Source organism: Oncorhynchus tshawytscha, linkage group LG14 (assembly GCF_018296145.1).
Source record: "Oncorhynchus tshawytscha isolate Ot180627B linkage group LG14, Otsh_v2.0, whole genome shotgun sequence".
Taxonomy (NCBI): Eukaryota; Metazoa; Chordata; class Actinopteri; order Salmoniformes; family Salmonidae; genus Oncorhynchus; species Oncorhynchus tshawytscha.
Genome location: NC_056442.1, coordinates 21,808,520 through 21,832,443, shown reverse-complemented (window position 1 = coordinate 21,832,443; position 23,924 = coordinate 21,808,520). Strand labels below are relative to the sequence as shown.

Sequence of the window (23,924 nt, the reverse complement as noted above, 5' to 3'; positions counted from 1 at the left end):
GGGTTCAAGTGTACAGGGCAGGGCAGATGGCAGTTTGCTGATGTGAACAGAGTGCCCGATGGTCGGGTTACGGTATGGGCAGGCATAAGCTACAGATAAAAAACACAATTGCATTTTATTGATGGCAATTTGAATGCACAGAGATACCGTGATGAGATCCTAAGGCCTATTGTTATGCCGTTAATCCGCTGCCATCACATCGTTTCAGAAAGATAATGCGCAGCCCCATGTTGCAAGGATCTGTACACAATTTCTGGAAGCTGAAAATGTCCTAGTTTTTCCATGGCCTGCATACACACCAGACATGTCACCCATTGAGCATGTTTGGGATGCTCTGGATCGACGTGTACGACAGCGTGCATCAACCTCACAGAGCCATTCATGAGGAGTGGGACAACATTTCGCAGGCCACAATCAACAGCCTGATCGACTCTATGCGAAGGAGATGTGCCGTGCTGCATGAGGCAAATGGTAGTCACACCAGATACTGACTGGTTTTCTGATCAATGCACCTACCTTTTTTTAAGGTATCTGTGACCAACAGATGCATATCTGTATTCCCAATTGACTGATTTCCTTATATGAACTGTAAATCAGGAAAATCATTGAAATTGTTGCAGATTGCGTTTATATTTTTGTTCAGTGTATTTCACACATGATAAGACCAAAGAGAGGGCCAGAGATAATTACAGGCACCTATGATAATCTTAAGTACCCAAAAGGGCCACTGGATGTGTTGTGATGGATGACATAAAATCCTTGAAATATACCAAAATTCTGGTAGTCGACTGGTAATCTTCCAGTAATATATACTTCCTTTGCAAATTGCGTCAATATTTATCAGCAATTACATAACAAGGCAGGATTTCCATGATATTCTGATGAATGTTTAATTCAATTCAACGTTCTTACAATATGATGTATTTCAAAAGCAGCTATTTTGATTTGTAGACCAATGCCACATACTGCACGTTGGAGTTTTGTTAGATGTTTGCCACTGCAGCAAGCATCACGTAGTCATTGGTCAGGATGCTGTTTCAAAGGATTGCATCATACGCTTTGTTCATCAATACTTCATTGTAGTACATACCTCACCAAACACACCGCTGAGATGGCCCACCAAGAAACCAACGGTGGTTGTCTCTCTGGATAATGCATTACATAACAATGACTTCGATGGGAGATATATGCATCATATGATACCTTTCTCCAACAGTGCACTTAAAGGGCCAATCTGGAGTTGCTGCATACATTTTTGGTATGAAATGAATTATATATAGCCATTGATTCTTGAAGAATACCCCATCAGAATACTCCAAAGTCAATGTAAAGCAAACACTTTATAGCTTCAAGACATGGTTAAAAGCATCATTTTAATCTCATGGATGGTCAGTCCTTACAGCCATAGCTCTGTGTAGGAATTTGAGAGTGGCTCTATTTCTCAAGCCCCATCCCTCAGCTGTTAACCAAAACAAGTAGCGGGGTGCCCACTTTGTTATTGTTTGCAATTTGGATTGGCCCTTTAAACTCAAAATCAATCTTATCTATACTACCCTTGAGCTACCCATTTTCTTACATAACGTGTTATGTGCCGTTGAAAATGATATACAGCCGATAAGAGGAATGACTCCCTGTTTCTCTAACTTTGATTGCTTGCTGTAATCGTGATTTATTTCACCACAACTTTGTCCTAAGTTAACCACTTGTATTTGTGTTTGTCATTTGATCCTGTTAAAATAGAGACTGTAATATAGCAGCTCCAAAATACCGTTTTAATGCACTTATACAAAGGCTGAGGGAAGGCAGTGGAGCTATCACCATGCTTTTCCTATTATAAAGCAGTGCCTGTGTACGTAACCTCCGCATTGGGATTGATTGTGTTTCTAGCTCCCCAGCGGTTCCTGCATGCTAATTGTCACGTCAAGACGGTTACAAAATCCACCATTTCACCAAGTCATGGTTCACTTCAGATTCCCTCTTCTGTACAATGTGGGCACCCATAGCAACAGACCAGAGAAGGCAGTGACAGGTCAAGAGAGCCCCCTACAGGCAAAAGGGAGAATGAGCACACATGTTTCTGAGTGAAATCAGAATCTGACCATGGAGCTGAAGCCTTTACTCCTGATAGGCTAATACTGTAGAGATATACATTGTCAAACTGAAATGGTTGAGATTGGAAAGCCATACCTTTGCTTATGAGAGGCTGGGTGTGTATTTGATAGTATGATTGTACATAAGTTAATTGAGCTATTTGAATGTTATACAGATTGTCTCTTCAATACATGTAGAAACTCTTCATGCAATTACAATTCATAAAACAGTGTGTTTAGGGGTGATGTAATTCCTATCATGTATAATCCATGCAAATACTATCTTCAACTTTTGGATAACACAGTGTGGGTATATGGAGCAGGTTAATCAATTGGCAAATATACTGTAAGCTAGAAGAAATGTATTGGTTGCATCAACGGTCCCCCAGAGATATGTTCACTTGTAGTTCATATTGACCAAGGCAGATGTAGAATCATACAGTTTATTATACCATACATTTTAACAAGGTTATTGATTGATATTGTCACAATACACAACAACTCCATAATATTTTGTTGAATCACATTGATTGTGAGATCAAGTTGGTATGGGAATACAATGCCTCCTTAAAAATGTCCACCTGTTGTAAGCTATTCATGTGACTTGTTTGCATTTGAAAACAAAATGCACAAAATACACAGTTGAAGTCAGAAGTTTACATACACTTAGGTTGGAGTCATTAAAACTCATTTTTCATCCACTCCACAAATTTCTTGTTAACAAACTATAGTTTTGGCAAGTCGGTTAGGACATCTACTTTGTGCATGATGCAAGACATTTTTTCAACAATTGTTGACAGACAGATTATTTCACTTATAATTCACTGTATCACAATTCCAGTGGGTCAGAAGTTTACGAACAACTAAGTTGACTGTACCTTTAAACAGCTTGGGAAATTCCAGAAAATGATGTCATGGCTTTAGAAGCTTCTGACATCATTTGAGTCAATTGGAGGTGTACCTGTGGAAGGCCTACCTTCAAACTCAGTGGCTCTTTGCTTGACATCAAGGAAAAATCAAAAGATATCAGCCAAGACCACAGAAAAAAAATTATAGACCTCCACAAGTATCGTTCGTCCTTGGGAGCAATTTCCAAACGCCCGAAGGTACCACGTTCATCTGTACAAACAATTGTACGCAAGTATAAACACCATGGGACCCCGCAGCCGTCAGGAAGGAGACGTACTTTGGTGCAAAAAGTTAAATCAATCCCAGAACAACAGCAAAGGACCTTGTGAATATGCTGGAGGAAACAGATACAAAAGTATCTATATCCACAGTAAAACAAGTCCTATATCGACATAACCTGAAAGGCCGCACAGCAAGGAAGAAGGCACTGCTCCAAAACCGTCTTAAATAAGCCAGGCTACAGTTTGCAACTGCACATGGTGACAAAGATTGTACTTTTTGGAGAAATGTCCTCTGGTCTGATGAAACAAAATAGAACTGCATGGCCATAATGACCATCATTATGTTTGGAGGAAAAAGGGGGAGGCTTGCAAGCCGAAGAACACCATCCCAACCGTGAAGCACAGGGGTGGCAGCATCATGTTGTGGGGGTGCTTTGCTGCAGGAGGGACTGGTGCACTTCACAAAATAGATGGCATCATGAGGAGGAAAATTATGTGGATATATTAAAGCAACATCTCAAGACATCAGTCAGGAAGTTAAAGCTTGGTCGCAAATGGGTCTTCCAAATGGACAATGACCCCAAGCATACTTTGCAAGCAAAGTTGTGGCAAAATGGCTTAAGGACAACAAAGGCAAGGCATTGGAGTAGCCATCACAAAGCCCTGACCTCAATTCTAAAGAACATTTGTGAGCAGAACTGAAAAAGCATGTGTGAGCAAGGAGGCCTAGAAACCTGACTCAGTTACACCAGCTCTGTCAGGAGGAATGGGCCAAAATTCACTCAACTTATTGTTAAAAGTTAAACCATTTAAAGGCAGTGCTACCAAATACTAATTGAGTGTATGTAAACTTCTGACCCACTGGGAATGTGATGAAAGAAATAAAAGCTGAAATAAATCTCTCTCCACTCTTATTCTGGCATTTCACATTCTTAAAATAAAGTGGTGATCCTAACTGACCTAAGACAGGGAATTTTTAATAGGATTAAATGTCAGGAATTGTGAAAAGCTGAGTTTAAATGTATTTGGCTAAGGTGTATGTAAACTTCTGACTTCAACTGTATAAATGAAAATGCTAAAACTTGGCAAGAAGTCAAAGAGCCACTAACACACTTTTAAAGATATACACTACCATTCAAAAGTTTGGGGTCACTTAGAAATGTCCTTGTTTTCAAAGATTTTTTTGTCCATTAAAAGAACATGGCAGCTTCATTAAATAGTACCCTCAAAACACCAGTCTCAACGTCAATGTGAAGAGGCGACTCCGGGATGCTGGCCTTTGAGGCAGAGTTCCAATGGCCAGTGTCTTTTGCCCATATTCATCTTTTCTTTTTATTGGCCAGTCTGAGATATGGCTTTTTCTTTGCAACTCTGCCTAGAAGGCCAGCATCCCGGAGTCGCCTCTTCGCTGTTGACGTTGAGATTGGTGTTTTGCAGGTACTATTTAATGAAGCTGCCAGTTGAGGACTTGTGAGGCGTCTGTTTCTCAAACTAGACACTCTAATGTACTTGTCCTCTTGCTCAGTTGTGCACTGGGGCCTCCCAGTCCTCTTTCTATTTTGGTTAGAGACAGTTTGCGCTGTTCTGTGAAGGGAGTAGTACACAGCGTTGTACGAGATCTTCAGTTTTTTGCCAATTTCTCGCATAGAATAGCCTTTATTTCTCAGAACAAGAATAGAATGATGAGTTTCAGAAGAAAGTTATTTGTTTCTTGCCATTTTGAGCCTGTAATCAAACCCACAAATGCTGATGCTCCAGATACTCAACTAGTCTAAAGAAGGCCCATTTTATTGATTCTTCAATATGAACAGAGGTTTTCAGCTGTGCTAACATAACACTTTTGCAATTTTCTAATGATTAATTAGCCTTTGAAAATGAGAAACTTGGATTAGCTAACACAACGTGCCATTGGAACACAGGAGTGATGGTTGCTGATAATGGGCCTCTGTATGCCTATGTATATACAATATTCCATAAAATATCTGGTGTTTTATAGTCATTTACAACATTAACAATGTCTACACTGTATTTCTGATCAATTTTATGTTATTTTAAATGGACAAAAATTTGCTTTTCTTTTAAAAACAAGGACAAGTGACCATAGTGACCCCAAACTTTTGAATGGTAGTGTACATTCATCTATCGTGCATTAAAAACCTCATTCATTTTTCGTTGCATATTTATTTTCTCATTCATTGTTTAAAAAAAATAATCTATTTACCAGTGTGATGGCATTGGTGCGACGGTAGATCATGGAGGAACTGTGCTAGGGGCTACACTGCTCGTTAGCAGTCCTCCTATCTGATTCTCATGAACTTTTCTTTCTCCTGCAAAGTGCCAGTAATGGAAATTAAATGAGTTTCCCAGCTGAATTAATTTACCAGCGATGAATGCATACTTCTGAAGGCAACGTTTGCAGATGGAGGCTGGGAACTAGGGTTGTAAAGGGAGTGTATATTATCGGTTTACTTTCAATGTTTACCAGTAAACTTAAAGAATTTTGGTATCTTTCGAGGATTTTATGTAATCTAGCACAGACACCTAGCGACTCTTTTGGGTACTTTAGAGTATCACAGGTGTCTGTAATTATCTCTGACCCTCTCACGTGTAAAATGTATGAAATATTTAAATAAGATTTTTTATTTTTAATATATGGAATGACAAAGCTGTAAAACATTATCCTAAATATAAACCATCACCTTAGTGAATCCCATTGGTGTTAATATGAGGGTTTCAATATGACATATTCTTTATATATTTTTTACACCTTTATTTACTTGACTTATGTCAATATGTATTTGTTGTCAATGTTTTGGCATGAAACTTGTTGCAGTTGACAAAAAAGCAAATAGTTGGACGAGTTGCAGAGGCAATTGAAAATAATGTCATTGTTGATTAGATGCTTTTTTTCATTAATTTGTTTATTTCCTCTTGAACCATGTGGTTTACACTACCAGTCGAAAGTTTAGAACACCTACTCATTCAAGGGTTTTTCTTTATTTTTACTATATTCTACATTGCAAAATAGTGAAGACATCAAAACTATGGAACACATATGGAAACAAGGTATAACTGAAAAAGTGTTAAACAAATCAAAATACATTTTAGATTTAAGATTCTTCTAAGTAGCCACCCTTTGCCTCGATGACAGCTTTGCACACTCTTGGTATTATCTCAACCAGCTTCATGAGGTAGTCACCTGGAATGCATTTCAATTAACAGGTGTGCCTTCTTAAAAGTTAATTTGTGGAATTGACTTCCTTCTTAATGCGTTTGAGCCAATCAGTTGTGTTGTGACAAGGTAGGGAGGGAAGATAGCCCTATTTGGTAAAAGACCAAGTCCATATTATGGCAAGAACAGCTCAAATTAGCAAACAGAAACGTCATTACTTTAAGAGATGAAGGTCGGTCAAAACAGAACATTTCAAGAAAGTGTATTCAAGGGCAGTAGCAAAAACCATCAAGTGCTATGATGAAACTGGCTCTCATGAGGACCGCCACAGGAATGGAAGTCCCAGAGTTACCTCTGCTGCTGAGGATATGTTCATCAGAAATTGCAGCCCAAATAATTGCTTCACAGAGTTCAAGTGATAGACACATCTCAACATCAACTGTTCAGAGGCTTGATTCACTTCATGGTGAAATTTCTGCAAATAAACTTCTACTAAAGGACACCAATAAGAAGAAGAGACTTGCTTGGGCCAAGAAACACGAGCAATGGACATTAGACCGGTGGAAATTTGTCTCCAAATTGGAGATTTTTGGTTCCAACCGCCGTGTCTTTTTGAGACGTGGTGAGGGTGAACATATGATCTCTGCATGTTTATTTCTCAAGGTAAAGCATGGAGGAGGTGGTGTTATGGTGTGGGGGTGCTTTGCTGGTGACACTGTCTGTGATTTATTTAGAATTGAAGGCACACTTAACCAGCATGGCTACCACAGCATTCTGCAGCGATACGACATCCCATCTGGTTTTGGGCTTAGAGGGACTATCATTTGTTTTTCAACAGGACAATGAACCAACACACCTCAAGGCTGTGTAAGGGCTGATACACCAAGAAGGAGAATGAATGCTGCATCAAATGACCTTGCCTCCACATTCCGCCGACCTCAACCAAATTGAGATGGTTTGGGATGAGTCGAGCCGCAGAGTGAAGGAACAGATATACAAAATGAATACTATATATGAATACATGTTTTAAAAGTTATTCAAGTATAAATTACCAAAGTCATGATAGATTGCCATAGATTTTCTGTTAATTACCAAAATTACTGGATTCTGGTAACTTTGGCAAATTACCCATATCTTTGCTACCCTTACTGAGAACACATTGCAGGCATGATGCAACATGTAAACAAGTGTATGTGGAGAAGGGAAATTAAATTGGGCAGCTCAAAGAGCGATGGCATGTTTTTCATCTCACAGATATCACCAGAAACCAGTTGATCAAATTTGTCAAAGGCAGTTAGTTGCACGCTGCATAAATTCTCCATACCTACTGTCATATGTTCATGTTTGATATAATTTGTAATGCAATGCATGATAAGTGTGGGCGAATGTATGGGTGTATGGTAAATATACACTCAGTTGACAGTTTATTAGGTACACCCATCTAGTACCAAACCCCCCCCTTTGCCTCTAGAACAGCCTGAATTATTCTGGCATGGAAACATAGCTCAATTGGTATCAAGGGACCTAACGTGTGCCAGGAAGACATTCCCCACACCATTACACCACCGCCACCAGCCTGTACCGTTGACACCAGTGGGCCATGGACTCATGCTGCTTATGACAAATCCTGACTCTGCCATCAGCTTGACGCAACAGTAACTGGGATTCCTGTTTGTGGCCCGCCTGTTAGCTTGCATGATTCTTGCCATTCTCCTTTGAACTTGCCATTCTCCTTCTTCCACAGCACTGCTGCTGACTGGATGTTTTTTGAGATACTGGATCCGCTGCACCTGGTACTGAAAAATCATACCATGCTCAAAGTTGCTTAGGTCACTCGTTTTGCACATTCTAACATTCGAACAAACAGTAACTGAATGCCTCGATGCCTGTCTGCCTGCTTTATATAGCAAGCCATGGCAACATGACTCACTGTCTGTAGGAGCGAACCATTTTCGTGAACCGGGAGGTGTACCTAATAAATTGACATGCAGACCTATGTGTGTCTCTCTTCACATGGAATGTGAAGGTGTCACATGTATCACAATGTACATTCTATATTTGACTCACAGAGTCCAGTGGGCCCCCATAGTGGTCTACAGCCGACAGACATACTGAATTCTGTATCATGATGGAGTTACGAGTCTATGGATTGGGGTACTGGGATTGTGTTCTTGCTTTCATTGGGAAAATACACAGAAGGAGATCATACTTTCTGTAATAGGTGGGGTTGGTACCGGGTAGCTCTCACTCGGGAAGCCAACGTCCATTAGACCAAGAGGGAACCCCCGCGGGCAGAGCAATTGGTCTCTGGCAGAGCTATCAAGCGTGACATTTCCCTGCATGGTTGACAAGGATAGTGTGCAAATGTCAAAGCTATTTGAAGCTTTGCCAGAGAATGGATATAATAAGGAAGGACATGAGGATCAGAGAGAGCAAAGCAAAGAAGACCAGTCGACGTCTAGCATTCGTGAAGCACTCCTGTCCCGTTTCCTAAGGCCAAGAATCGTATAGATGTATGGTAATTGTTATGAATATTAATGCGTGGGGATGGAGTCATTAATATACCTATTATAAACTTACACATATTGTAATTTCCTTTGTTTAGAATTAAACAGTCAAATATTGCTTTATGGGCCATGGCCATTATCATTCAAAGAATATATTTGAATGTATATCTATAGGTCTGTAGTAAGACTCAAAACTCAAAGTCATCTGGAAAGTTCCACACAATTCTGACTTTCATTCACATATGATCTGATAATGTGTCAGGTATATAGTCAGGTAGGGTAAACAGCACTAGTGTTATTGGTTTCTACAGAGGGTCAGTCTGTATGTTGACTTCAATGTAGTGAGACCCACACAGACACGGGAAGACTGAGTTGTACTTTCTTTTGAGGGCAAATGTCTAATCCAATGTTAATACGTAGATATGGAGGTAATGTTTTGTTAAACTAGCTGATAGGTTATACTCCATAGAAAGGTCATTGGAAAGTGCTGTCTGGTTTTATTCATTAACCAAATATTGACATTTTATTTGTACTTCTGTTCCAAGACTAAGGCAAAAACAACAAGCAGGTTGATTTGTGTGGGAGGGTGTTTTAACTTTCATTACAGTAAAAATCTGTCATTATATACAGTGGGGCAAAAAAGTATTTAGTCAGCCACCAATTGCGCAAGTTCTCCCACTTAAAAAGATGAGAGAGGTCTGTAATTTTCATCATAGGTACACTTCAACTATGACAGACAAAATGAGAAAAAAAATCCAGAAAATCACATTGTAGGATTTTTAATGAACTTATTTGCAAATGGTGGAAAATAAGCATTTGTTCAATAACAAAAGTTTCTCAATACTTGGTTATATACCCTTTGTTGGCAATGACAGAGGTCAAACGTTTTCTCTAAGTCTTCACACACTGTTGCTGGTATTTTGGCCCATTCCTCCATGCAGATCTCCTCTAGAGCAGTGATGTTTTGGGGCTGTTGCTGGGCAACACGGACTTTCAACTCCCTCCAAAGATTTTCTATGGGGTTGAGATCTGGAGACTGGCTAGGCCACTCCAGGACCTTGAAATGCTTCTTACGAAGCCACTCCTTCATTGCCCGGGCGGTGTGTTTGGGATCATTGTCATGCTGAAAGACCCAGCCACGTTTCATCTTCAATGCCCTTGCTGATGGAAGGAGGTTTTCACTCAAAATCTCATGATACATGGCCCCATTCATTCTTTCCTTTACACGGATTAGTCGTCCTGGTCCCTTTGCAGAAAAACAGCCCCAAAGCATGATGTTTCCACCCCCATGCTTCACAGTAGGTATGGTGTTCTTTGGATGCAACTCAGCATTCTTTGTCCTCCAAACACAACAAGTTGAGTTTTTACCAAAAAGTTATATTTTGGTTTCATCTGACCATATGACATTCTCCCAATCTTCTTCTGGATCATCCAAATGCTCTCTAGCAAACTTCAGACGGGCCTGGACATGTACTGGCTTAAGTAGGGAGACACATCTGGCACTGCAGGATTTGAGTCCCTGGCGGCGTAGTGTGTTACTGATGGTAGGCTTTGTTACTTTGGTCCCAGCTCTCTGCAGGTCATTCACTAGGGCCCCCCGTGTGGTTCTGGGATTTTTGCTTACCGTTCTTGTGATCATTTTGACCCCACGGGGTGAGATCTTGCGTGGAGCCCCAGATCGAGGGAGATTATCAGTAATAATCGCTCCCACAGTTGATTTCTTCAAACCAAGTTGCTTACCTATTGCAGATTCAGTCTTCCCAGCCTGGTGCAGGTCTACAATTTTGTTTCTGGTGTCCTTTGACAGCTCTTTGGTCTTGGCCATAGTGGAGTTTGGAGTGTGACTGTTTGAGGTTGTGGACAGGTGTCTTTTATACTGATAACAAGTTCAAACAGGTGCCATTAATACAGGTAACGAGTGGAGGACAGAGGAGCCTCTTAAATAAGAAGTTACAGGTCTGTGAGAGACAGAAATCTTGCTTGTTTGTAGGTGACCAAATACTTATTTTCCACCATAATTTGCAAATAAATTAATAAAAAAATCCTACACTGTGATTTTGTCTGTCAGAGTTTAAGTGTACCTATGATGAAAATTACAGGCCTCTCTCATCTTTTTAAGTGGGAGAACTTGCACAATTGGTGGCTGACTAAATACTTTTTGCCCCACTGTAACTGGTAGTATTTGAGGCAATTATTAGTGCTCAAACTCATGCTCTAAGTTATCGATACAACCAAAGGTTAGTTTAAGGAGCAGCCAAGTTCTTCAGCTTACTGACATGATTGAATAGAACTTTTGGCTAACCCTGAATGTGCTCATTGAACTGCTGAACAACACAAAATACTTATTGAAAAGCGGTCTTAAATGTTTATGATTCTGTTCATTCCTCTCATTACATTTTGGTCATTTACTCTGTATGACTTTGGCCAGTGTCGGAAAGTCCTGCATTCAACACATTATTGTCGAATAACTAATGAAACATCTCTAAAACAACATCAATACATAACCATCTATAACAAATCCCTATGAAATTACAAAATTCTTGGGGGCGGGAAAAAATTAAGCCAGTATTTTATTGACACTGCAGAATAATAACCAACCGTTACTGATAATTGGAGTTTAGATCGGTTGCAGTGATCATGAATCAAAATTTTATTGTCATACTGTACTAATATTATACCATATGAATGCTATAACCTGTTTTATTCCCTCAGAATTGACAAAGTATTGGAACCATAGACAAATGGATGGACAAGGTAAGTGGACAGTTAGTAAATGTATCGGACATTTAGTGATTTAGGGATACAGCTAATAACAGCTTCTATTGATTGCCATGTCTACCTCTACATTGGTCAAACAAAAAGGTGCCCTGTTAGATGATGCCTAGGCATATGGACTGTCCAAGGCATTATTGATCAAGGTTGCACCTCCGGGCCATCGTAGGTCTGTTCTCCCAGTGCCACTGCCACACTGAAACTCTACTGAAGAAGATCAAGAGTAAGTTTAACACTTAGGTTGAGTTCACGTGACATTAGTTTTTTTGTTTGTTCTAAAAATCTAATTGTGTTGCTCTTTCTACATTTGCAGTTTACATGAACAGAGAGGCAGAGTGGAGAGACCAGAAGCACAAGCTGAAGAGACCTCCTCCAGCGTGGATTAGCTACTTGGCCCTCCTCCTCTCCATCATCTTCTTCTGTCCCGTGTGGAGGGAGGAAGAGGAGCGCTTCAGTGCCTGGCACTTTGCAGGCAGTGATAAACTCTGGGCTGGGTTGGCGATCCGCCTCTTCAAGGGCATCCAGGATGACTTTGGGGAACTTCCCCTGGGCGTCTAGAGAGCCACCCATCATCCCTACTCAAAGAAAGTCACGAGCAAAGGTGATGAGGTCAATTGGAAAGCCATAAGGCTGCTCTGCCTCCCGCTCTGGGTTGTAGTCCGAGCCACTGTAATGTTCAGCATTGGCACATGTACCCTGCTCTACTTATATGGCTTTGAGCTCCAAACAAATGGCACACGCAGTTGGGTCACTGTGCTGGAATCGATGGCTATAGCAACACTGGGGCCTCCCGCAGTCTTCGCCCTGAGGACTATTCTGCGGACATCCAAGCACCTGCTCTACACCATGGGCGGCAGCATCCAGCACCAGATGAACAGCTCGGCCGTCAGCGACCAGATGGGCTTCATGAACAAAGTGAGGAAGGAGGTGGGCGTCATGGTGGACTTCACCCACTTCATGGAGGTGTTCGAGGGGAGGAGGATCTGCGTGGTGCTGGAGATCACCCACCTGGACCGCTGCAGCCCAGACAGGGTGGTCCGCACCCTGGAGGCCATGAACGTTCTGCTGGCGGGGGAGAATGTCACGTTTGTCTCCATCCTAGCTGTGGACCCCGGAGTGGTGGTGGGCTGTGTGGAGAGCACCATGTGGATCTGCGGGCTGACATCCAGCGGGTACGACTTTGTAAACAAGATGGTCACCCTGCCCTTCTCAGTGCCTGAGATATCCCCAGACTCCAAATGCAGAGCTTTTAAAACCCTCGCTGAAAGCTATCTAGAGCCTGACTGGGAATGTTTTAAGAGAAGAAAACATAGAGCTGGGAATTTCTCTGCATTTGAAAAAGGCAGGCTTGATGACAGCCTTGTGCCCTTCATTGGAAAGGGCAAAAGTGAGACTGAGCTACTAGAAAATGGCATCCATTGGGAAATCTGGGCCAAGAAAATCAATGCGCTAACAAATGAGGCATTTACACACCATATATACCAAATACAGCCCTCATGTTTATCTTATGGGAAACCATGTGCATATGAGAAGGATAATAAACTCTGTAAGGATGACAGTCATCGTCATGGATGCTATAGACCTTGCTGCCTGGGTGGTGATGACCAACCCTGCCGCCTGGGCTGGATCCTGCAATGCTCAGAGGACCGCCAGCAGAGGGCTGACACTGATGGCGCTGATGGTGACATCAACCAGGCCAAGACCTTATGGGAGGTGTTCAGTGAGACCAGTCTGGAGCTCCACATGCTCAGAGATCGTCTGGAGACCGTTCTAGAGCAGGATGGAGACCCCGAGCTGTTTGAGAGGTTCCTAAAGGTGGACCTCCAGTTTACTCTGAAGGATGTTGAGAAACAGAACCAAGTCAAATGCAATCTGCGGATTGGAAAAGCTATCAGTATGAGCACAGAGGACACCTGCAAAGAGGTTAGTTCAAAATAAGAATATTTATGCTGATTGAATTATTTTATGATAGACGCTAGTATTTCATGGAGGTCACTATACAGTGTCATGTATACATACTTATGGTATTTACACAACTCATGTGGATAAGTCCATTAGTGCCTTAAAATAATTGCGGAACGTTACACTTTTGTATCACAGATCAGTCACAACAGAATCCAATGGCCCCGTAAGACGGTTTCACTCAGTTCGCTGCTACAGAGAATCAACTCGATGAAGTGTCTCTGGTTTATGGGCGAAGCAGTGAGATCAGACATGCACTTGTTAAAACAGGGAAAATGCCAAGTCAGTGACCTTGAAATAAGCCGTTTCAGGAGGGTAGTATGCTAATAGCCCTCAGCTCATAAGCATTGCATTCATAGCAGCAGCGCTGAAGAGGGGTAGTCCCATGCACGCCATCGCCAATGATGGAACTTCCCACACACCAGAATATTTTCCCATGAACCACCATTGGCCCATTAGAACAAGTAAATGACGACCAACAATGTCTAATGACACCATTTAACCATTGAAGTAGAAGCCTATTGAAGCCTATTGACTGACTTGTGAATACAGCAATGCACAATGAATGTCCTAGGATTCATTTTGTTCATACATGAGGATTCTGTAGCTTCTTCAACTCTAGGCCTAGACAAAATTGACCACAGCAGTCCCATCACGTGGTGTTTTGCTTACACCACAAAAGTGGGCGCTTCGGGAAAATACATTGCTTAACGAGACGTTGTGAATGTGACCAGCTAAATACTTTCTGCTATGATCAAGATCAATAAGCATCCTTTGCGATGACCAACTACAATGAATAAGCCATCGGAATGTAAATCAGAACAACATGGAGCAGAAATAGCGAAACAGCATGCATCATTTATTCACCTAATGCAAGTGCCTTTTACAAATAACAATACTCTAGCCCGTTGTTTAGCCTACATAAGACATATGAAAGCATTGAACAAGGAACATCATAAGGAAGATCATTGGCCGGGAATCGGGGTAGTGGGAGAGGAGGGGATGGTAATATCGGGGAGAAGGTAACAGCTGGTGATAATGTCCATTTTCTCTGAGACAGACTTGAGGTCCTCCAGAATGAGTCGGATGCTGTGGGAGGCGTTGATGATGCCGTTCTGGGAGACGGTCAGGTGGGTCGTGGCCATGCGGATCTCCTTTGTGGCATTACCATACACCTGTTTGATGGTCTGGGACACATCCGTGCACAGACGTGCATTGCTCTCCTGTAATTTCTGCTGGAGTAAAGTGTTGTAGTAGAGCCCACTGTGTTCGGGCTGAGAAACAACCCTCTCCTCTACCACGGACTGAATGTCAGAGTTGTCTCTGATCACAAGCAGGGGAGTTAAGTCCTTCCGTAATATTTGTGGGGTTTCAGAGCTTGCAGCAGTGACACATTTCCGTGCTTTCTCAACCTCCCCCTCGCTGTCAGTCTCAGATGCTTCCCCTGGTACCTTTTGCCCTCCGGCTGTTGAATGTGGAGAGAGGGAGGTGATGTATACCTCATCATCTGAGTCGGTCTCTGACGCCTCGCCTTGCACCACTATCTGGTATTTGTCACTTGCCATTACACCACACCACCTAAATACACAAGAGAACAGTGAAAGCCTACAGTAGGAAGTAGAAACTGCTCCCCATCTTACGGGGAGGCATAGTTTCAATGAAACAGGGGGGCATGTTCTGATGTTTAATGGAACTGCTATGATGATTCCTGTCTGCCCATCGGAATGTGCCTTCCCCCACATTTGAGCGCTAGCCCAAATCATTTTCTTTAGCACGAAATGATACGCAACGAAATGCATTCCCCACCCCTGTTGAATAACATTATGTTATAGAGTTGAACTCAATTTAACTAATTGACATGTTATGTAAATCAATCTACGTAAAATAAATTCACCAAATCGAATATAGATAGCTAGCCTGCTATTATTCGAAAAATGTATGTAAAACAAATTCTCATACCTCCACAGTCCTGTAAAAAAGGAATCACATGAGCACACGGAAGTAGCCGGAAATCGCTCACTCACGGGGGTTGGCCCACACTAAGTACTGCACAAATTCACAAATTACAACCAGATGTCTGTTAAATCCGTTCGAATTGAACATTTAGATGATATGTAGATCTGAGAATTTGCGCAGCTCCTCACACAGACTCACCCTCTTGAGTATGCGGCAAGATTTTAGACCAATCACAGTAGAGATCAAAGGACATGTGACATTGGGAACGTCGATCATAAACAGTCATTGGCCGTGTTCGAGAGCATCAAATTCGTGATGTATCATGGGTAAAATAGTGACTGACTGACGGATCTACAAATAATAATGAGTGGTTATTTATGAGGCACGGTGATTTGTAGATCAATCAGTCGGCAGTTTCCTCCACAGTCGGCTGCAATTTCGAACAAGACCATTGATGTCAACAAACCCCATGTGATCGTGCGACGCGAGCAAGCTTCCTCGACGCAGCGTAAAATATATCGAGATGAAGGTATGAAGTGCAATCTGTAGCAGTAACAGTAAGCGCTATTTTATGGTTATTAACTTAGAACAATGGTTTGTGTATGAAAAAAAATGTTGGCCGCAGAGTTCTGTAGGAAATTACATTCTTCATCGTCAGCATTCGCCGGTGATGGCCACTGTAACCACCCAGCTGAGTCCACGGCCACTGTCAGCAATTGGCACACACACTGCACCTGTCAACTAGCCAGTGATAGCTAGTTAGGTTCTCAGTGGTCAGACTGTTGATGACCACTTAGTTAGTTTTAAATTAATCTCTGTATGGTGTGGTTGTCAGTAATATCCAGGATCAATTTTATTTCAAGTAATTCACTGTTGTACGAAAAGGGAAGACTATTATTGCATATGTATTTATTTTTGGGGGTAGAGGAAAGCGCTATACAGTACTCCTGTTTGGCTGCATAAATTCACATTGTAAGCGTACTACTGAGCTCATCATGTCTCATCTGAGTGGAATTGACGTGGGAAAGTCGTGATTTGCTGTTGGGTGAACTTCAAAGGGACTGGAGAAGAAACTGTCACTGTAATCTTGTGTGAATGTTGTAATGAACATCTCTGGAGTGGTTTATGTCACAATTTATTCCTTTCATTTATATCCAGTATCTATTTTGGATGCTGTCGTGACTTATTTATTCTCCCATAGTGAGGTTGACCTATACCTTTGATTAAAAACACCAATGTTCCCTTCTTGAATACAACTTCATTATAATGCAACGTGGATGCTGCTCTTTGATGCATATTGCTACAAAATGTAATTTGAGTAGAAAGTCTTAATATTTATTTCAGGGTCATTTTATCATAATCATTCGACTACCCCTCAGTCTACCTCTAATGTATAGAAATTACATCAGCCTATGGTGTAGTACTTCAACCACTCTCCATGTGTTCTTGTTTACTTCCAACCAGGAGGAGCCCAAGGGGCTGCTACCAGCACAGGTACACCCAGTGAGAAGAGGCAGAGACCATGGACCTGAGTGAGAGGAGGCCCAACAAGTGGTGGACAGAGTCGGACACCTTCGCCATGCTGGCCCTCATCGAGCAGCTGGACCTGGTGCATGAGCTGGATAAGAAGCGCCAGCGCAACGACTCGCACTTCCGCCGCCTGCGCTACAGCCTGGCCAAGCGGGACATCCACTTCACTGTCAACCAGATACGCAACCGCTGGAAGAGCCTAAAGCACAAGTACCGCAAGATCAAGACGGCAGGATACCGTAGCCCCGCTGCACGCCTGTCCGCCATCGAGTCATTCCGTTACTTCCGTATGCTGGACCGCATGCTGGCCAGGAGGGCCCGGGTGGGGGCCCCAGAGCAAGGCACTGCAGATGGACACAATATGGTGGTGTTGACCCACTCTGACCTGGAGGATCATACTGATGGTACTACTTTCTGGCTTTAGGATTTTTATACCTTTAATATTTTCCATTGAAGAATTGTAAAGAAGTGTTTGCTTTGCATTGGCCTGCGCTGCTCACTCTTCTCTCTCTCTCTTCCCAGGTGATGTTGCCCAGCCTGACTCTGTGGCCCCTTGGCAGGAGAGCCTGGCTCCAGCTCTAGAGGGAGAAGGAGACAAGACTAACGCCACCCCAGAAGAGGCCAACATCAGCACTTCGGGCTGGGCCCTGAAGTCAGAAGAGATTATGACTTTGGGTCTATCTGGAGAGTATCTTTACCCAGTGAAGAGTGAGCCACATTCAGTACCCTCTTTACATGATGGGGAGGAAGCTAGTGACCCCACTAGCTGCAGTCCAGAAGAACAAACTGGTGAGTGCTTTTATAACTGATGAGTTTAGAGTGGCTACATGACCACCTATATTCTATGTCAATAATGTGATCTTTGTAACTAATATCATGTCATGAATATGTTGGAATTTTACTTTGTATTCATCAATTGTTTAGAGCTTTGGATAATAGATATTACAGCAGTAACCTAAAACAAATGCAAGTTGTCCTGCTGTTCATTTCTCTACAGGCACTTGTGAGGACACCAGCACCCTGATCCTCCAGCAGCTCACCATCTTGAACCATCAGCTAGGGGAACAGCTCGCTGAGCAAAGGGCCTTCCACTGCAGTATGCTGGGTATGATGGACCGACAGATAGAGGTCCTGGAGCAGCTCTCTAACTTCTCCACAGACCGCCAGGTCAAGACCGAACCCGACGACAGTGACACTCCTATCAGCCAGCAGGTCCACAACTCCCTGGTGCGCATCCTTAGAGGAGTGGAACAGGTCCAAACCCAGGGACACCAGCCGTGCTCATGCAAGGCCTCCCCCTCACAGCCTACATCTCCCTCCTGGACGGTCTCTCTGTTGGAGATCCACAAAGGATCACCCTCCAGGGATGGAAACTCAACTAGTGACACATCCAACCCTCAACCCTCAGACCATGGGCGGCCTGAACCTCAAGGACCATCCCCCTCAGAGCAGCTTTCCCCGACCCAACAGAAGGGTGATCTGCTTAATGGACTCTCAAACAAGTGCCAGCACAAGTGAGTGTTCTTGTAGCTTCATAGTGGAATGTACAGTAGTGGAACGTACAGTGCTCTGACAGAGGAGAGCATACACTCTTAGAAAAAAAGGGTTCCAAAAGGGTTCTTCAGCTGTCCCCAAAGGAGAACCCTTTTAGATTCCAGGTAGCACCCTTTTAGGTTCCAGGTAGAACTCTGTGAAAAGGGTTCTTCAAAGAGTTATCCAATGGGGACAGCCAAAGAACCCTTTTAGGTTGTAGATATAACCTTTTTTTTGGGGAGAAGAAAAATAATGGGTGCTTACATTTATGAATGAGGGACTTGTCCTTTTGAGAATGTCTTAGAATAAAAAAACATTTTTATTTTTTTACAACTTCCCTCTTTTGTTTAATTTTGTCATGTCCAAATGTTTTAATGTGCAGAAGTAAATCATCTGATGTTTTAATCAAGATCATTTTGACAAACCGTAGCGCAGAGGTTTATTTAATCTAGTCAAGAAGAGAAATTCCAACTTACCAGTTATCATCCACTGAGACATGCTAGAATCCCCAAATGATGTTGAAATGTATGTTTCCGTACTAGGAAAAAGCACACTTTCATGAGGATGTAATGGTGTTTGATTAACTCATGCAAATGTATGTGGAAGCTGGGAAAGCAAAGGCTTCATCCAAATGTATCCTCTTCCCTAAATGTTCCCTTTCCTAAGCATATAGGATATTTTGTGTAACTACATTTCTACTATGAAAACTTGTTTAGAAAAGGGCCTTTGTCGAACTCGATTTGCACAGCTGTTTGCATAGTACTGGATACACACGGCTGCTTTAATTTAGGCCTGTTTTACTTTGCTTTAGCTTTGCTGAAGATGAGAGGTACTGTAGTGTGTAAGTGCAATATGGTAATGAAGTCTACATTTGCAATCTCACAAGAGACTCATTCATCCAACATGTTTATTTAGATTTTGAGATCGCTTCATTTGTGTCCTGGAATTGTATTACCACATATTGGCAGTACTGCAATTAGGCATGTTTTGCTTGTAATGTGTTACCTGGCTGCAATTTAAGTCGGACCATGTATTCAAACTCTCAATTTACTTAAAAATAGGGTATCATCAAGATACTGTAGACTCGCACACAGAGAACATTGTTTTGTATTTTTCTCAAATATTTACAAAACTGGAAATGCTGTATTAATACTGTATGCTTATAATATAACTGAAAGGTCCAATGCAGCTGTTTTTATCTCAAGATTAAATCATTTCTGGGTAACAATTTAGTACCTTTTACTGTGATTGTTTTAAATTAAAATGGTCAAAAGAAACAGCAATAGCTTCTTAGCAAAGGGCAATTTCTTAAGCAATCATTTTTGCTTGGAATGTCTAGGAGTGGTCTGAGTGGGGAGGGGAAAACTGAAAATGAGATGTTATTGGCAGAGAGGTTTGCAATTCAGTACCCTTTTACAATCTGGAACATTCAATTGAATGAAAACGATGCTGTACTGAACGACTAGTCGAAAAACGGGGAGGGGTTAGGGTACGCTGTCAACATGGCCACTGCCCATTAAATACGTCACTCATTGCTTCAAGCCACACCTCACCACACCCACCAAATGGGAACAAACGGTCAAAGTCTGTTCAAGAATGTTTTAGGGAAACGTGTTGTTCAGTACAAGCCGTTCCGCAACTTAGCAAACGTTCAAGTGAACTGAACGCACCTTTGGTCTATGAACTCATTTCAGTGGTGGAAAAAGTACCCAATAAAAGTAAAGATACCTTAACTGAAAATGACTCAAGTGAAAGTCACTCAGTAAAATACTACTTGAGTAAAAGTCTAAAAGTATTTGATTTTAAAGTACTTAAGCATCAAAGTAAATGTAATTGCTAAAATATCAAGAAAAAGTTTAAATATTTTCAAATTCCTTACATTATGCAAACCAGACGGCACCATTATCATTTTTTATTTTTTTTATTTACAGATAGCCAGGGGCACATTCCAACCCTCAGACTTTTTACAAACGAAGCATTTGCGTTTAGTGAGTCCGCCAGATCAGAGACAGTAGCGGTGACCAGGGATGTTCTCTTGATAAGTGTGTTTATTGGACCATGATGGTGTCCTGCTAAGCATTCAAAATGTCGTTTTGTGTGTCAGGGAAAATGGATGGTGTAAAAAGCAGTGAAGTAAAAGTTGTCAAAAATATAAATAAATATAAAGTAGTACTTTAAACTATTTTTACTTCAGAACTTTACACCACTGACTAATTTATCGCATGGTGATGTCACCATTGATGGCCAAAACTCCATCCCACCAAAACAGGCTGAAATTTCAGGTGTCCTTTTCAAAGAGCTATTACACTAAAAGGTCATTATCATAATTTTCTCAATTTCACATTATTATGCCAACCTCATAGTGTGGAAATATACGGTGTATTCGTAAAGTATTCAGACCCCTTCCCCTTTTCCACATTTTGTTATGTTACGGCCTTATTTTAAAATTTATCAAATTAATTGTTTTCCTCATCAATCTACACACAATACCACATTATGACAAAGCGAAAACAGGTTTTTAGAAATGTTTTGCAAATGTATTACCAAAAAATAACAGATACCTTATTCACATAAGAATTCACACCCTTTGCTATGAGACTTGAAATTGAGCTCAGGTGCTTCCTGTTTTCATTGATCATCCTTGTGATATTTCTACAACTTGATTGGAGTCCACCTGTGGTAAACGCAATTGTTTGGAAAGGCACACACCTGTCTATATCAGGTCCCATAGTTGTCAGAGCAAAAACCAAGCCATGAGGTTGAAGGAATTGTCCATAGAATCCCAGAGACAGGATTGTGTCGAGGCACAGATCTGGGGAAGAGTACCAAAAAATGTCTGCAGCATTGAAGGTCCCCAAGAACACAGTGGCCTCCATCATTCTGAAATGGAAGAAGTTTGGAACAACCAAGACTCTTCCTAGAGCTGGCCGCCCGGCCAAATTGAGCAATTGGGGGAGAAGGGCCTTGGTCAGGGAGTTGGCCAAGAACCCGATGGTCACTCTGACAGAGCTCCAGAGTGCCTCTGGATATGGGAGAACCTTCCAGAAGGACAAACATCTCTGTAGCACTCCACCAATCAGGTCTTTATGGTAGAGTGGACAGACAGAATCCACTCATCAGTAAAATGCACATGACAGCCCTCTTGGGAGTTTGCCCCAAGGCACCTGAAGCTTCTCAGACCATGAGAAACAAGCTTCTCTGGTTTGATGAAACCAAGATTGAACTCTTTGGCCTGAATGCCAAACGTCATGTCTGGAGGAAACCTGGCACCATCCTGATGGTGAAGCATGGTGGTGGCAGCATCATGCTGTGGGGATGTGTTTCAGAGGCAGGGACTGGGAGACTAGTAAGGATCGAGGGAAAGATGAACGAAGCAAAGTACAGAGAGATCCTTAATGAAAACCTGCTTCAGAGCGCTGAGGACCTTAGGCTGGGGTGAAGGTTCACCATCCAACAGGACAACACCCTAAGCACACAGCCAAGACAATGCAGGAGTGGCTTCAGGACAAGTCTCTGAATGTCTTTGAACGCGATCAAACATCTCTGGAGAGATCTGAAAAATAGCTGTGCAGCAACGCTCCACATCTAACCTGACAGACCTTGAGAGGATCTGCAGAGAAGATTGGGAGAAACTCTCCAAATACAGGTGTGCCATGCTTGTAGCGTCATACCCAAGAAGACGCAAGGCTGTAAATCACTGCCAAAAGTGAGTAAAGGGTCTGAATACTTATGTGAATGTGATATTTCAGTTTTTTATTTGTAGTAAATTTGCTAAAATATCTAAACCTGTTTTTACTTGGTCAATATGTGGTGTTGTGTGTAGATTAATGATGAAAAAAATGATTTTATCAATTTTAGAATAAGGCTGTAACGTTACAATATGTGGAAAAAGTCAAGGGGTCTGAATACAATGAATATAAGACACAGGTAAATCACATGTCTGACCTCACTGGGAATTTAAGACAATTTTCCACCTCTCTCCAAAAGTCATTTTAAAACATGACTTCCAGCTTCAATCACAATTTGTATTAAGTCCATTTTTGATATTGAGTTATATAGTGTAACGTATTTGATGCACCTTGACATTAAACCTAGTCCAAATGAGTACAACACAAAGAGGCATACTTATGATAAGAGTCTTCTTTATGGACTGAAACGTCTGTGAACATGTCATTGATACTATTGTAAAGAAGAAGAATAAAGGAGAAGAAGGAGAATCTGGAGAGGAAGAAACAGACTGATAAAAAGCGAGCATGGGAGATGATGTGTCGAGAGAAACCAGACTTTGTAAAAGACCGAGAGAATGAGAGGAACCTGCAGAGAGTTGCTACCAGGGGAGTAGTACAACTGTTCAACGCTGTGAGGAAGCACCAGAAAACGGTGGATGAGAAGGTGAAGGAGGCGAGCGTCTCGGAGAGGAAGAATGCCAAGCTCCTCTCCTCTTGTCTCCAAGAAAGACTTCATCAACGTGCTGCGGGGCACAGAGGGGGGCAGCGAGGTTGTCACCAAGACAGAGAGACAGACGACTGGCAGGGAGGCAGAAGAGAAGCCAGCTTGGAGCGTGCTGAGAGACGACTTCATGACGGGAGCCTCCATGAAGGACTGGGACAAGGAGAGCAACAAGGAGGGGGAAGAGGAGGAGGCACCAGGGGGTGCAGAGGATTACAACAGCGAGTCGGACTGAGCAGACAGGCCCATCTGTAGGCAGCCCTACCAGGCCCAAAGACCCCTCTTTTGAATTTTCTACATGGAACCAGGAGCTGAAGAAAGACTGTGGTCAAGGTCCTGTTCTGGCGCACAATCATTTGTGTCAGGATCCCTAGTTTGTTTAATGCTGGTGCTCTCTGGCTTGTAAATGTCCCACTGAACATTTTTCTGTCCGAACTCTGTTGTATATATACCTTTTTTTTGTTGCATGTCCCTCAATAAAAAGCCAGTTCATAAAAAATAAAAATAAAAAACTATTGCATTTTAAAAGTGAAGAATTGAACATGCAATGTAATGGAATGACTGTTTTTAAAAAATATATTAATTGCAAATCTCATTAGCAGCTTTAGCCATTTTGGAATTAGAAATGCATGTTGCCATGTCCAATGTGGGCCTACTTCAAAAGGAAAATATGATGCACATTTACTTCAAATGCACATTTTTTTTGCAGGAAAATTATTTGTGCGCCCTTTTTCAGACTCAGATATTCCAAGATATCCAAACTGTTTTGTAGTATACTCTAATAATGCTAAGCAATACCAGAGGCCTGAATATATTTTTTTAT

General features: G+C 41.9%; 2 protein-coding genes and 1 pseudogene across 4 annotated transcripts; 2 read left to right on the top strand and 1 right to left on the bottom strand.

Annotated features, from left to right (window-relative positions):
- Positions 1–14,471: 14,471 nt before the first annotated feature.
- On the bottom strand, positions 14,472–15,731 carry LOC112266761 (biogenesis of lysosome-related organelles complex 1 subunit 3). Its single transcript, XM_024444538.2, has 2 exons — positions 15,593–15,731; positions 14,472–15,211 (listed from the first exon to the last, which is right to left on the bottom strand). Exon 2 carries the CDS (start codon positions 15,196–15,198, stop codon positions 14,599–14,601), a length of 600 nt encoding a protein of 199 aa, XP_024300306.1. The 5' UTR covers positions 15,199–15,211; positions 15,593–15,731; the 3' UTR covers positions 14,472–14,598.
- Positions 15,732–15,920: 189 nt separating this feature from the next.
- si:ch211-116o3.5 (uncharacterized protein LOC325902 homolog) lies at positions 15,921–19,884 on the top strand. Of its 3 annotated transcripts, none has more exons than XM_024444536.2 (4): positions 15,921–16,146; positions 17,054–17,523; positions 17,642–17,908; positions 18,117–19,884. In XM_024444536.2, exons 2-4 carry the CDS (start codon positions 17,112–17,114, stop codon positions 18,635–18,637), a joined length of 1,200 nt encoding a protein of 399 aa, XP_024300304.1. In that variant the 5' UTR covers positions 15,921–16,146; positions 17,054–17,111; the 3' UTR covers positions 18,638–19,884. The 3 variants fall into 3 exon arrangements, with proteins under 3 accessions (XP_024300304.1, XP_024300303.1, XP_024300305.1); XM_024444535.2 differs by having other exon boundaries at positions 15,922–16,118; XM_024444537.2 differs by lacking the exon at positions 15,921–16,146 and adding an exon at positions 16,201–16,670.
- Positions 19,885–22,562: 2,678 nt separating this feature from the next.
- Positions 22,563–23,594, top strand: LOC112267358 (annotated as a pseudogene).
- The last annotated feature ends 330 nt before the right edge of the window (positions 23,595–23,924 follow it).

Bases quoted from the DNA above. Each gene is read 5' to 3' on its own strand.
- LOC112266761 (XM_024444538.2), bottom strand. From the start codon at position 15,198: ATGGCAAGTGACAAATACCAGATAGTGGTGCAAGGCGAGGCGTCAGAG.
- si:ch211-116o3.5 (XM_024444536.2), top strand. From the start codon at position 17,112: ATGGACCTGAGTGAGAGGAGGCCCAACAAGTGGTGGACAGAGTCGGAC. The intron at 17,524-17,641 runs GTACTACTTTCT...CTCTCTTCCCAG, and splicing joins CCTGGAGGATCATACTGATG to GTGATGTTGCCCAGCCTGAC. The intron at 17,909-18,116 runs GTGAGTGCTTTT...ATTTCTCTACAG, and splicing joins CAGTCCAGAAGAACAAACTG to GCACTTGTGAGGACACCAGC.